We start from the raw sequence: 15,294 nt of genomic DNA on the forward strand, positions 1-15,294 counted from the left end.
GAGAATACATGGTTTGTTCTGGCCTGCTGACACCTCACCAGATGGCAGAGGAGGTGAAGGCTAGAATGTATGCAGGGTGTTGTAGGGAGTGCTAAGGGGTTTGACTTTATTCCATAGGCCAGTGGATATTAAACAGGCTTTTTACCAGAATAGACAAACATATTAGAATGTTTTCCTCAAGCCCACCCTCTGAGATCTGATTTGGTAGGTCTGTGGTAATGTATGGGAATTCATGGTAATATTTTAAATAGGAGAATGACATGGCCATGTTTGCCTTGCGTAATGTTCTCTCAGGCAGTGGTGGCGTGGAGATATAGTATGGAGGCTGGGCAAGACTGTAAACATGGAGAAAAGTTAAGATGCTTTTGCAGAAGTCCAGATGTGACTTTGAGGACCTAAACGAAGGCAGTGACATTAAGAACTAAGAAGAGGTGACAACTTCAAGATATATTTATGAGATACAGATAGCGCTGTTTATTGACTGTGTGTGACGGGTAGGAGTCAGTGACAACTGTCAGGTTTCTGGTGAAGGTTCTATAGAGTAGGCAGCTGAAAATACAGGTTGTGGCCAAGGAAGGCGCTCTGCACTGGATTTATAGTTTTGGAAACTACTAACATTATTGCTTGTCTAATTAGTATGATTGTCTAGGATGTGTTCAGGGGAAGTAAAGAGGGCTGAGGATGGAACAGTAGGGAATTACCAACATATAAGAAGCAGAGCAAGGAAACTGGGAGAGTGGCAATGATATCAGTTGCTACTGGCCAAGTAAAATAAGGGCTTAAAATGCCCATCAAATGCATCACTGAGGGATCACTTGGTAGGAGACGCAAAGGCTGTATAGTGAGGAGTGAATGGGAATAAGGAAGCAAACACCGTATGCACTGCACATACTGTTTTTTAAAGAACGGCTATGAAGGAAGAGAATGGACAATAGATAGTGATGAAGGGTGAGGTAAGTTTAAAAAATGGAGAGATTTTTAAGCACAGGCTGTTAGTAAGGTGGTTGGAGAGAGGAAGAGAGTGGACAAAAAACAGTAATTGATGGAGGAGCTGAGAGTGACTTATCAGATACAGAGTACAGGTGAAGGGATTATCTTTGGATGGGGCAAGGCCTCTCCCATTGCAGTGGGAAGAAAAAATAAATGTAAGTAAGCTTATAGATAGAGTGGTGGGGAGCTTGGTTTCTCTTACATACAGTTACTTCAAAATAATTCCTCTTTTAAAGCTTCTGAGTAGGGAAGACATACTGAGTGTATCTTTGTTGTGACTGTTAAACAGGAAAGTTCCATGTCCAGGGCACAGTCTCCTCCGGTACCTGCCAGGAAAAATCAGCTTCGTGCAGAAGGTAGAGTGGACTATTAAACCTGTAATCTAGACTATTTCTGTTTTTAACTTTTTGTTTTGAAAAACAGACTCACAAAATATGAAACAGTATAGAGAGGTGCTGTGCACCCTCCCCCCAGCTTCCCTCAGTCGTGCAATATCACAACCAGGAAATTGGCATTGGCATACTCCACAGACCTTCATCAGGTTTCACAGTTTTCACATGCACTAATTTACGTGTGTTTGTGTGTGTGTGTGTGTGTAGTTCTATGCATTTTTATCAAGTATAAGTTGTGTAGCCACCACACAATCACGATACAGAACTGTCCATCACCACGTAGGAACTCCATTGTGCTGCCCCTTTATAGTTACACTCCCCTGTCCCCCCTGCCAAGAATGTTTCTTACCATTTGAAATTCCTGTATTATCAGAAATGTGTTTGTGGGTCTTAATGATGTTCATAAATATGATCTATATATATAAAGCATTAAAAATAACTTTCATAAAAATGTCACTGAGCATCTTAGCTTTATGATAAGTCAGGTTATGTTTAATATTTAACCTTTTATTCGTATACATGTCTTATTTTTCACTTACCAATGTGAATTTGCAGAGGAGAAAAAAAATGTAATTATGGAATTATCAGAAATGAGAAAGCAGCTTCGTAGTGAAGAGCGGCGTCTGCAAGGGCGGTTGCTGCACATGGACAGTGAAGATGAAGTTCATATAAGGCAAGTTTAGAATTGCATTTTTTTTTTTTTGTGGTTAGCGGGCCTCTCACTGTCATGGCCTCTCCGGCTGCGGAGCACAGTCTCTGGACGCGCAGGGTCAGTGGCCATGGCTCACGGGCCCAGCCGCTCCGCGGCATGTGGGATCTTCCCGGACCGGGGCACGAACCCATTTCCCCTGCATCAGCAGGCGGACTCTCAGCCATTGCGCCATCAGGGAAGCCCTAGAATTGCATTTTTTGTTTGTTCTTTTCTGTCAGGATAAGGAATCGGAACATATCCAATAATTCTACAGTTTTGGAACAGGATTAATTATCTTTATCATAGAGCCACATCTGTCAGAATTTTGCATGCTTGAAAAAAGTGTTTAACGGATTATTGGTGAAATTGTAATGACTGAAATAGCCTTTCCCTCCCCCCAAAAGAAATCTAGCTAAATAATTACGTTCTAGTGGAGGGACTCAGTGTAACTAATTCAAAATAGTGTATGATTTTTTTAGTGTGTTTGCAGTATGTGGTAGGTTTTCTTTCTTTTCTTTTTTGGCAGAACGGCTCTTTCTTTAATTAGCTAATGTGCTATTTAATTCCCATTCTTCAATTTTATGTAGATAACATTGCCTTCATAAAACATTTCTTCGCAATTGTAAAATCTATTCACTGTGAAAATATGGGATATTTAATGAATATTGATTTAACCTAATATAAAATATTTAAGCAGAGAATTTTAATTGTCCTTCCGTACTGCCAGTAGTATATTTATGGCAATGGTGATGACAGTGGTGGTGTTGATAGGAGGAAGAAAGAAAAAAAAGAAGAAAGAAGTAGCACTTTCTTGAAGGCAAACCAAAAGTGTTATCCCTAACCATGGCATCTTTAATAGGATTAGTGAAAAATCAGTATTGGGAACAGGCCATTCTTCAAGCTCTATCTTTGAGGTAGTTTGCCTCACTACAGAGAAATCACTGAGTGAAAGATAATTGACTAAATTGGGACTCATGTACAGAAGGCAGACGGATGCAGAAGTTCCTTTGTAAGCTAATCTAAGTGATAAGGAAGCCCAAGATAGGAAAGAGATGGTTGAAACAAGACTAGAAGAAGACATAGACTAGACAATTATAAAAACAATCTCCTTACTGTCCCTTTCTCAGTCTTCGAAAAAGTCAGGCATAGAAACTTGGTCCTTGAGAGGAAAATGATAATAGGAATGGAAAACTTCAGAGATGGAATAACCATTCCATCAGCAGTGTATTGTTTTCTGAAATACTTATTTTCCAGCAAAATAACTTAATAGACTACCAAACATTTCTGATCATTTTTGCCAAAAGGACTCATAAATTTTCCAAAGCAATATTCTTCAAACTGCAGGTTGCAGTCTTTTAGTAGGTTGTAAAATCAATGCAGTGGGTAACTACCACATTTTCTTTAAAGAGTGTTTATCTAAAAAAAACCATTTATTTTGGCATAATTTTAGTTTATAGAAAAGTTGCAGACATAGTATAGAGAGTTTCCATACACCCCTCACCTAGTGCTCGCTGTTGTTAACATCTTACATTCCCAGAATATGTTTGTCACAACTAAGAAGCTGACATTGGAACATTACTACAAACTAAATTCCAGACTTTATGGATTTCTCCAGTTTTTCCATCAGTGTCCTTTTTCTGTTCCAGGATTTAGTCAGTACAGGGTACCACACTGCATTTAGTTGTCGCATCTCCTAGTCTCCTCTATTCCGGGACAGTTTTTCAGTCTTTCTTATTTTTCATGATTGTGACAGTCTAGAGGGGTATTGGCCAACTATCCTATAGAATGTCCCCCAGTCTACATTTGTCTGATGTTTTCTCATGATGAGGCTGGGGTTAAGGGGTTTTGGAAAGAATAGCACAGGGTAGCCTTCTCATTGCATCGTATCGGCAGGTATGTGACATCCATATGATAGCTCTGGAATCACTAAGTTTACCACACTGGCAAGAATTGAGAGGTGGTGGGAATAAGCTCCATCTCCTGGAGAGGGGTTATCTACATATATTATTTAGAATTCTTCTGTAAGAAAGATTTGTCCCTTCTCCTCTCTTTATTTATTCAGCCATTTATTTATATCACTGTTGTTTCATGTATATTTATTTTGTACTTTGGGTTATAATGTTATTTATAACATTATAACATTATAGTATTATGTTATTTATGTTGTTGCTCAAGTTGTTGCAACTTAGGCCATTGGGAGCTCTTTCATGTTGGCTCCTGTATCTCTTTGATATGTCCCATCCTTTTGTTTCTTGAGCACTTTTTTACTTTGTTACTGCAAGATGCTCCAGGCTCATCTTGTATATTCCCTGTCCCCTGCCCTGGAATCAGCCATTTCTCCAAGGAGACCTGGTTCCTCTTGGAGAATGGTATTTAGAAACCAAGCTCTCGGTGGGCACAGCTAGATAGTATATGTATATATACTAAGTCATAAACATTATCTGTAATTGTTCCTGTGTCTATCAATCTGTGTACACATTAAATTCATACTGATATTTCTGACTGTAATCCAGGATGTGGTAGGATTTTAATGTAGCATGTTAACCTGCCTAATTATGCTTTGCTTAGATTTTTGTTGGCATTCTCTAGGCATGTTCTGGCTAAGTAAACAAGGTGAGGAAATTTCAAGATACAGACTGGCTAGGTAATGGAATGTTAACCCAAGGTGGTAATTTTCAACAAAGAATTCTTCCATAGTAGGTCAACTACTTCTTAGTAATGGAGAGGTCAGTATAGTTTTTCTGTATTTACTTTCAAGATGTTATAAATGCCTTAACTTTTGCAGCTTTCCATATTCCAGACATGCATATTCCATTAAATCTAATGGATCATTGACTTTTTATTTTCTTTATTTTCATTCATAAACTGAAGACTGTGCTCTCTTTTGGCAAACCAGTGTAAGAAAGAGAAGCCGGGCAGCTTTTCAGTTTTCTCACTTGCAAATCTTACACAATAATTTCCACCCCATGAGATTCTAGTGAAGAATAAATAAATGTATGTATTTGAAAGCACTTTGTAAATTCTGTGTGCTAACTTAAGTTAGATAATATATGTTAGAATTACCATCATTTAGCAAGAATTGGTTAAATACATTTAACTTCGGGGTAGTGTTCGATATGTATTGTGATCAGCGACATCTCAGTGTTGGCTCTTTATTCCAGTTTTACAAATAGTTTCACAAAAAGAATCTCTTATTCATTAATTAATTCACCATATTATTGAATTCCTAATAGTGCTAGGCACCCCCAGCTCACATGCAAAGAAGAGCTAATAACCTAATTCCTAACTGAACAGCCTACTTAACTATTAGCATTAATGGTATACAGGAGTCCAATTTAATGGCCTCCAAAAGCCTTTTTAGTATTTGTTTTGCATTTTAATGAATCTCTGTTGCAGTTCCTATCCCCCTAGGTGGTTCACTATTAGAGGTCTATGTCAGCCTTGACAAGGTGATTTTGTGGCTTTGGTGAAACCTTCCCCATAAAAGGAAACCCCAGGAGAGCAGGGGGCATTGCCTGTGGGGATCCCAGCTCTTCCCATCTAGGTGCTTAGGGAAGATTTAGTGAATAAAGACATGAAGGCAGGAGTCTGGCAAACTTCTAGCTTAGAGCTACATTTTAAAAAATAGAGGGGACCCACCTAGGGCTGAGGGAAACAGCAGCAAATACTTTATTTTCAGGGCTGGAGATACCATCCCCCTATCCCTGTTTTCTATTATCATCACTCCCCCAAAGTCCTAGCAGAAAACTCACTTACTAAGCTACCTGCCTATTTTGCTAACTTCCTAGGTTAACAAAGGAAGAAATATTCTTCCAGAAATAGAGTAGTAATTAACTAATTAGGTATCAAGTTCTCGGAAAGCCCACTGTAAAATTAGTTGGGGGACTGTGGATAATACCTCTTATTTTGGGCAGCATATTTATGCTGTATTTCTCTGTATAATTTCTGTTTTAGGCTGAGGGGAAGGTAACATTTATTGAGACCTAGTACATGTCAAGTACTATGCAGGGTACTTTACAATATATAATTTCATCTAATCTCATGCTCACAACGACTAAAAGGGTAGACATTATCTGCATCTTACAGATGGTGCAGTCAAACTTCTAGTAAGTTGCAAAGCTGGTCTTTGAATCTTGGTTTCTTTGACCAAAGACTAATCTTTCTACTACACAAACATTCTAAGGTAAACCTCACTCATTCTGTTCTTCCAATAAGATACTTTGCTTCTGAGCATTTTGAAAGATTATAATGACCTTATAAATACCCTGTTTTTTTTTTTTTTAATTAATTATTTATTTATTTTTGGCTTGTTGGGTCTTCGTTTCTGTGCGAGGGCTTTCTCTAGTTGTGGCAAGCGGGGGCCACTCTTCATCGCAGTGCGCGGGCCTCTCACTGTCGTGGCCTCTCTTGTTGCGGAGCACAAGCTCCAGACGCGCAGGCTCAGCAGCCTTGGCTCACGGGCCTAGTTGCTCCGCGGCACGTGGGATCCTCCCAGACCGGGGCCCGAACCCGTGTTCCCTGCGTTGGCAGGCAGATTCTCAACTACTGCGCCACCAGGGAAGCCCCCCTGTTTTTTTAATACGAGGAATTGAAATAACAGCTACTAGAATAAATTTTTATAATATATTGTGGTGAAAGATGCCGAATTTCATGTACAGGGAGTTAAATGTCAACTCAGATTTTTTTCCCAGAAGACACTTTTATCATAATTTGTCATTTTCTACAGGAAAAGAGAAAGGAATCCCATGGATGTATTTGACATGGCCAGACATCGGTTACAGGCTCCAGTCAGAAGACAGTCACCTAAGGGCCTAGACACTACTACTTTCCAGAATATTCATGACTTTAATGAGCTGAAAGATAGAGGTGAGTAGAATGCTGCTATTGTAATGATACAGCAAGAGTGTCCTACCCATATTTAAGTATCTTTAAAGACGTTTGTATCCTTTTTCTAAAGTAAAGTTTCATTTATGGTATATATTTTAAGTGATGCTGAATGAAACTTCTGTATACTCTAGTTCTTCAATTTGCCAGTCTGGTGGATGGACCTTTAGTTTGGCTATTTTCCTTTGGAGGGCATACAGCTCTTAAAGCCTCAGGAGTGGATTAGATCAGTAAAATAGTGTGAAGAGTGGCACCTGACATTGAGTGGAGGATGGACAGCCAGATGAGCTTAGTAAAGAGGTGGAGAAGGCAGAGTCAGTGACTGGAGGTTAAGCAGGAGAATGTGGTGTCCTGAAAGCTGAGGGAAGAGAGGGTATCGGGGAGGAGGGACTATGTAGAATGAATATTGGAAGGTGTCAGTTGGATCAGAGGTCATTGGTGACCTCAACTAGATCTTTTTTGGTGGAATTATGGGATCAGAAGCCGATCAGAAGCCAGTTAGCTTTGGAAATGAGGACTGAATAAATAGGAAGCAAAGTGTTAGAGGCAATGAGCAGAAGAACCCTTGGAAGAAGGGTGGCTGGGAAGGGGAGGAACACAGGGTCTGGAGCTGGAGGAGCTTGTTAGGAAGCTGATGTGAAAGCTGTTACAGGAGGCAGAGGCTTACAACATAGGGGAGGGAGGGAATGTCTTTGAAGAGAGCAGGGTCCCTGAGTAGAAAGGAGGAAATGCAGGACTTTTGAAGGAAGGGAGTAGAGAAAATTTGATGCGGCCACTTAGGAGGAGGAGAGAAAGCTTATTAGGGAAGTAGGATTGCCAAGGTAACAGAGGCTTGGGAGACTGAGAGGAACCAAAATGTGTGTTACCTGTGATTTTTCTTCAGGTGCACTCACAGAGCGGCTGTTGGGATAGAGGAGGCGAGTTGTTGGATGGTGGTTTTATGACCTATACCACATGAATCGGAGTTTACACTTTTCTTCTGCTTCTTATTTTTAAAAGTAATATCTATTTTAGAAAGTTTTGAAAATTTAGGATAGAGGGAAAAATCACTTAAATCACCTAAATATAAACACAATTAATATTTTGTATATTTACTAGTCTTTCTGAGCTTAATTAAAACAAAAAAAGTAAAATAAAAACTAGATGTAATTGTTATATAATTTTGTTTTTTTCACTTAGATATACATGTGTCATCAATTACATATACCATAGTTGTTTTTATTCTGTCATTTATTGATTACTTATTATATGCCAGGTATTATATTAAGCCAGTAGGTCTCAGGGGCCTTCTTGAGGTCAAAACTATTTTTTTTTTAAACATCTCTACTGGAGTATAATTGCTTTACAAAACTATTTTTATTATAAACTAAGACATTATTTGTCCTTTTCATTTTTATTCTCTCCTGTGTGTACAGGTTTTCCAGAGCATATATGGCACATGATGACTTCATTGCTCTGAAGCTAATAGAATATGTTTTTGTATTAATGTTTTAAAAATTTCTTAGGTTTAATTTCTAATATGATGGGGGGCAGTAAATAAAAGCTCTTTGGGGTCCTTAACTTTTAAGAGGGTAAAGAGGTCTTGAGAACAAAAAGGTTTAAACTGTAAAATTGAGCCATTCATTTCCCTGTTACCACATCTAGTCCTCATTGATCATATGACTTAGTTGTTGATGTCTCTTGTTTTTATAGAGAGGAAAATGAGTCTGGAAGTGGGGAAATCAGGCTCCAATCCAAGTTCATGTGTCCAGAGTCTCTTCTGTTAACCTTGCTCTTAATCATTTTCTAATTCTTAGATATTCAGCATGCTTCTCATTTCCCACTATTGTTACCAAATCAGGTCCGGCTGCTTGTCGCTTAAAAAAATCAGTACTCGCAAAAGTTGGTGGAAAGGAAAGTTGTTTTTAATCAGAATGCTGACAATCTGGCGAGATGCTGGACTCAATGTCCCCCAAAAACCATCCTGAAGATTCTGCTGGGCCATGAAAGTTTTTAAAGGGAAAGAGGGAAGTCATCTCAGTTACTCATTGGGATGGGGGTCAGAGTCATCGCCCCCCCACTGTGTGCAGGCCTGTTGACTACTCATGATCATTCTTTAGTTGCTATTCACACAGTTTGTGAGATTACTGAAGGGGAAGCTAGGGAAGAGATCTGGTCATCTGTTAATTACTTATTCTTCATTTCTACTTCTTTGATCTACAGAAAGAACCAACACATTAGGCAAGGTATTGTGTGATCAAAAGATTTGAAAGGTGTGCTAGGGCTGGAGATGAGGAGAGCATGGGGGTGCCTGGTTTAAGGTTAATGACAGACAAAGGGGCCTCCTGCAGAGAGCTCTTTCCTGCCAAAAGCTGCTTACAAATCCCCACTTGGCAGAACATCATTCCGTTTCTGTGGGATCATGCATGAAGGTCTTTGTAACTTCTTCATGCTGACATACGGTGCTGTATTCTTAGGGTGGAAGTTGTTGGCATGGGTCTGTAGCATCTCTTTGCTGGCAGTTGTAGTTGCCCATTTACATATGTGGGCAGAACAAGCGACTGCTCAAGGTGGAGCAGTTTATGTCACGGCTGCAGTCTGATCATCATGCAGTCCGCTTTTTCCTTCTGGTGGCAGGTACAGTATCTGTAAAACAACTCAGGAGTGTGCATCAGACACTGAGTCTGTGACTCTGTTGTCCTGATCATTAGCTGCTTGAGCCTGCTCCTTTGTGACTCAGGGAGGCCTGGGAGACTTCAGCTTCTCTATAAACAAGAGGCAGGAGACAAGGAGGGGCCTTTGTACTTGGGTTGGGGGCGGGGCATAGGGTTCTGATTAGTTCCACTGTGGATCAAAAGGAATATTGTCAAGACTTTTTAAATGTGTGAACTATATTTTTATTCTCAAGATTTAAAAATTAAGGTTTAACATTTTAATTCTGATCAGTTGATAATTCTTGAACTTGTGGCATAGGTGAATTCTTAGACTGTCATTTCCTGCAGAAATGACATCCCTCCTAAAGCTCCAGGCAGCCTGCATTTATCTTTTCATTTTTTTTGGCATGATATTTACAAATATTAATTGGCCAATAACATTATGGTTTCATTTTTCCAGTGTATTTTAGGGATCAGCTGTGATTCAGTGTCTGGTGGCTGCCTGAGTTACAGCCATCTGAATAATTGCTTGGATGTACCTGCACATAGTGGCAGGCTCTGGGTGGCATCTTGGGGGAGTGGGAAGGTCAGGATGGAGAATGTGGCAGTCAGCTGCTGCTTGCTCTGGGGGCTCCCTTATAATGGTGATAAGTTTGTGAAAAGGCATTTATTTAAAGAATGTTAATTTTGTGATCATTAGTTTTATGATGATGTCCTTTGACTTTGCTGATTGATGTCTCCTTATTTATACTGTTCCTATTTATAGTGAAGTTTTATAAAATCTCATTTGGAAACAAGATTTAACTTGGTTAATATAACTTATTTTTGTACCAGATTCAGAAACACGAGTTGATTTGAAATTTATCTACCCGGATCCTCCAAGAGATTATCATACCTTAGAGATTCAGCAGCAAGCCTTGCTAAGAGAGCAGCAGAAGAGACTGAATAGAATAAAAATGCAGGAAGCTGCTGAAGGTAAGAAATAATCATTGCTGTTTCACAGTTTCAATGGGTTGTTTTTTTGTTGGCTTTCTCAGTCTCTGGTATTGATTTCAATCCGAGGCAGGCTCCCTCCACTGGCAGCTCCATACTCACATGCCCCTTTTGGCCTATAGTCCCTGAGAAGAGTAAGTCCCAGAGAGGGCTGTGATTGGCTTGACTGGGGTATGTTATTTGTGCACGGGAGGGGTCCAGCCACTCATGATAGCCAGGAGGATTGAGTACCTTGACTAGGCCAGGTGGTATCTGCACCAGGGTAAGGAATGCTGGGCAGACACATTGGTGTCCTATGGGACATTTCTCTACTGTGTGTGTCTGTGAGTTTTGATATAGCATAAAATCTGTAAAGCTTCAGACTGGGCTATGAGTATATTTCTTTGTAATTAGCCAATCAACAGATACTTACTGAGTGCCTACTATGAGCCTGGGTAGTGACCTATATCCAGGGTATATGGTGATGAATGAAATATGCCACTGCTCTCAAGGGGCTTATACTCTGTTGGAGAATTTAGATGCTTAAAAAGTGTGAGTGTGATGAATGTTGCAAAGGAGATATCTAGGGTCCCTTGGGAGTGTGTAACTGGGGGTGGGGTGGGCAGGCACCTAGAGGTGGAGCGGAGCTAGTGGCCTCAGAGAACATCAGTGGGCCCTATTGACCCGGGTGTCCTGCATGACCTTCACACATATCTCACCAGCTTTGCCTGCCTTCAGGCCATTGAGTGCAGCCATGGAAAATGAGTCATAAAAATGCAGCAGTTAGGTAACAAGAATAGAAGGAGATGGTCCTAGCAGTTATTTTCAGGAAAATTCAAAACCCTACCTTATTAGCAGGCTTGTCTGACATACAGAATCTGAAGAACCTATTTTTGACTACATGAGAGTATCACAGGAGTAAGTGATGTACCACTTTAGGCCCTGATCACAGGTCAAGCCTTCAGTAAAGACTGACAGGGAAAGTCTTTCCTCCATCTTGCATAGAATTTTTAACAGTGGTCTCACTGATCACCCTCTGACAGCAGAGTAACCCAAAGTCTGTGATAAATAGTAGGCATATCATCAGGAGAGAAGAGAGAAGCAAGTACAGTCTTCAACCTTTACACCCATTTTGGTGGCATTTTTCCTTAGGAGACCCAACTGATGATCTGATCTGGTGTGATCTTGGCAACTTGCTCTGATTAGCCCAAAAGTAGTCCCCATGTGGAAATAGGTCCATTTTGGGACTGAGGGTATCCATCCCCTACAGCAACTACCCCACAACTTCTACCAAACACTGTGATGATTTAATTCATAAGAATATGGTTTAACTATAAAACAATCAAAAATGTGGGTATAAAATATTTTAACAAGGAATACAGGCTATCATTGGCAGCCTATTTATTCCCACAGGCAGTAGCTAAAAGGATAAAGTGCACTATTGAGAGGAACACATAGGAACCCTGGTCATATCAGAGGGGCCTTTGGGTTACCTGATCCAAAATCTTTGCCCCGGAACCAGGTGCCTGGAGTTGAATTCAGTTTCCTTCAGTTCCACGTGAGGGAGTTGTTTAACTCTTCTCAACAATTTTCTACACAGATTGTAGAAATATGAGGGGAGATGGTTATTTTTCTATAGGCATCAGTTTTAAATTCACAATGATTTTACTTTTTATATTTATTACATGTGAATGGGAGAATTTTATCCAACTAGAATGGATTGGACGCTGGGTTATATTTATTAATAAACAAGTAGTATCTTAAAAAATTCTGAAATGTGATCATTGAAAAGTAATCTCTAGTAAAGAGTTAATTACAAAAGCTATTCTATTTTTTTTTTTTTGTGGTACGCGGGCCTCTCACTGTTGTGGCCTCTCCCGTTGCGGAGCACAGGCTGCGGACACGCAGGCTCAGCGGCCATGGCTCACGGGCCCAGCCGCTCCACGGCATGTGGGATCTTCCCGGACCGGGGCACGAACCTGTGTCCCCTGCATTGGCAGGCGGACTCTCAACCACTGCGCCACCAGGGAAGCCCTACAAGAGCTATTCTAAAATTTATTTTTGTTTTTAAAGTATTTTCTAACCTTTTAATTTGTTTTTGCTCTCCATTGGCTACAGTTGACTTGGATGCTGTCCCAAGCACTAAAGTACAAGACCACAGAATGGTAAGAAAAGTTATAATTTTTCAAGCCAGTTTTTGGGTGATAGAAATTTTTAGGAGTATGGTGAGTATTCCAATTTTGAATTCTTCAGGAATATTAAGAAAGAATTTAAGACTTGTCCCATCAGTGTAGTGGGTAGCTAAAGAGATATTAGTGTAATATGTAGAGGAAGCATATTGTAATGAGTAAGAACAAGACTCTAGGGCTAGGCTGTTCAAGTTAGTCTGTTTTTAGCTGTGTGACTTCAGGCAAGGTATTTAATCTTTCTTTGCCTCAGTTTCCTAATCTGTAAAGTGGGATGATAGTGTTTATCTCTGAGGGTGGCTGTAAGATTAAAATCAATTAATATCTGCAGGCACTTAGGGACAGGCCTAGCATGTAGTAATTTCTATATAAATGTTTATTAACTAAATAAAAAATAGCTCAAAGGCTGTTGTGAGGATTAAATGAGATAATATATTAAAAGCCCTTATAGGGCCTGTCCCATAATGAGTGAGGTCAGTTAGCAGCAGTAGTGGAAGTAAGAGTCTGTAATCCATGTAGTGGTGAGACCTGTCAAGAAGCTAAGCAAGGTAAGGGCACAACTCTTATCCTGAGGAAGGGACTATCGAGCAAAGACTGAACAAAAGGAAGGGGATGAGCCAGTTTTCATTCAACAAATATTTGTTAAATACTTACTGTGGACCAGCTAATATTCTAGGTGTTTGTGGGCACAGGAGTGAACAAAAGGAACAAAAATCTTTGTCCTCTAAGGGCTTACTTTCTAGAAAGAAGGAGAGACAATAGACAAATAAAATACTTAGTATGTTGAATCGTGGGGCTCTGGAGAAAATGATAGCTGGGAAGGGGGCACTGGGAGGACTAGAAGGAAGGGTTTACAGTCTGAAGGACAGTGAGCAGGGAAGGCCTCACTGTGAGTGGGTAACATTTGAGAAAGGACATCAGGGAGGTGTCGTGTGAAATATCGGGGAACACATCTGGAGGAAGAACCTCCCAGGCAGAGGCCCCGGGCAGCAGTGAGCCTCATGTGTACTAGGAGAGCGGGAGTCCCGGGGAGCCTGGACCTCCAGGAGCAGGGGTGGGTGGGAGCAAATGAGGCAGAGAGCGGGTGATGAGCAGCAGAGCCTCAGGGGGCCTTAGGGTGTTGCCTTTTATGCTATGAATGTGATGAAAGGCTTCCAAAGTTTTGAGCAGAGGAGTGACATGATTGGTTTCATGTTTTAACAACTGACTGCCATTCACTGAGAATAGACTGAGGGGGACAGGAGGCTACTGCTATAATCTAATTAAGAGATAAGGTGCTTTGGCCTGGAGTGGGAGCAGTGGAAGTCATAAGTGGTTGGATTTACTTTGAAAGGAGATAGGATTTTTGACATATTGGATGTGGGGCATGAGAGGAGTCAAAGGTGGACTTCAAGGTTTTTGGTTGGAGTTGCTATTTACAGAGATGAAGAAGCAGGAAAAATGGGTTTCAGGGTGAGGGAGAAGGTCAGGAACTTAGTTATAGTCACGGTAAGTTTGAGATGCCTGCTAGACAAATAGTTGGAGCTGGTGAGTAGATGGATAAGAGAGAGTTTGAGGAAAGACTGAGGTTGAAAATAAATTTAATCTTCCCCCACACTAATGATACAGGTAGTATTATCCCCATTTTCAGATTATAAAAGTAAGACTCAGCTAGGCTGTTAGTTGCCCAGTGTTACCAGTTGGTAGCTGTTGGTGCTTGGTTTTGAAGTGATAATGGTGATAACAACGTTGCAGTAGCAACACTCTGTACGTGCACGAGGTACCTGACATTTATTTGCTCTGAAGTTCACAGGGTATGCTTATCCCCATTTTACATAAGAGGAAACTGCTAGCCATGGCCACACAGCCAGTGAGCAGAAAAGCCCATGTCTGAATGCAGGCTGGACTCTGGAGCCCCTCCCTGTCCCTGTACCACATTGCTTGAGATGTATGGACACCTTTTCTGAATACCCTGTAGGTTTCTTTGTATGTGGCAGCCATATTTCTCAGTGAAAAATACTGAAATTTAACTTCTGGGATTTTGATCAAAATCCTGGATTAATAACACCATATTTTGCTGAGTAGAAACTGAGCATAAGCCAACAGTGTAACATGGCTGTTACAAAAAAAGCTAAAAAGTTGTGGGTTCACCTTCCTAGGAACTGGATTATATGGAAAACGCAAGGTGAAACTGGGGAAGAGTGTCAGGGAGAAGATAGGGCTGAGGTGGGCCTTGATCACTCTCTCCTGTGTGTGAAGAACTGTGATGCAGAAGAGAAGCTGGGCAGTGTGTATGCAGTGCTAAGAACAGCTGGTGAATATTAGATGCTATTATTACCATTACTGTCATGCTAGAAAGCAGACGTAGTCAGTGGGTGTTAAATGTAAAAGAATTTAGTACATGGAAGAACTCAGTGAAAGAGAAGAACTTTCCGATAACCAATGCTATGTCTCAGTGGAGTGCATTTCCTTAGAAATTAATGGACAGCTCTTCACTGGAGTATTCTAGCACATCCTAGAAATCTGGAAGGGAAGTGCAGGGAGGTGGTGTTGGGTGACTTTAGGTT

The 15,294-nt window shown here is 40.6% G+C and overlaps 1 protein-coding gene and 1 long non-coding RNA gene across 9 annotated transcripts in view; one reads left to right on the forward strand and one right to left on the reverse strand.

Annotated features, from left to right (window-relative positions):
• CSPP1 (centrosome and spindle pole associated protein 1) overlaps positions 1 to 15,294 on the forward strand; it is a 193,953-nt gene that overhangs the window by 166,444 nt on the left and 12,215 nt on the right. For all 8 annotated transcript variants that reach the window (XM_033437555.2, XM_033437560.2, XM_049700437.1 and 5 more), the window contains 5 exons: positions 1,280 to 1,346; positions 1,938 to 2,055; positions 6,800 to 6,939; positions 10,425 to 10,565; positions 12,681 to 12,727. In XM_033437555.2, the coding sequence (XP_033293446.1) occupies positions 1,280 to 1,346; positions 1,938 to 2,055; positions 6,800 to 6,939; positions 10,425 to 10,565; positions 12,681 to 12,727 (513 nt within the window). The remainder of the gene's footprint in view (positions 1 to 1,279; positions 1,347 to 1,937; positions 2,056 to 6,799; positions 6,940 to 10,424; positions 10,566 to 12,680; positions 12,728 to 15,294) is intronic.
• On the reverse strand, positions 8,844 to 14,422 carry LOC117203303 (uncharacterized). The gene is made up of 2 exons (XR_004485996.2): positions 13,403 to 14,422; positions 8,844 to 12,154 (listed from the first exon to the last, which is right to left on the reverse strand). It is a non-coding gene; the product is annotated as an uncharacterized LOC117203303 (long non-coding RNA).

Source organism: Orcinus orca, chromosome 17, assembly GCF_937001465.1.
Source record: "Orcinus orca chromosome 17, mOrcOrc1.1, whole genome shotgun sequence".
Classification (NCBI taxonomy): domain Eukaryota; kingdom Metazoa; phylum Chordata; class Mammalia; order Artiodactyla; family Delphinidae; genus Orcinus; species Orcinus orca.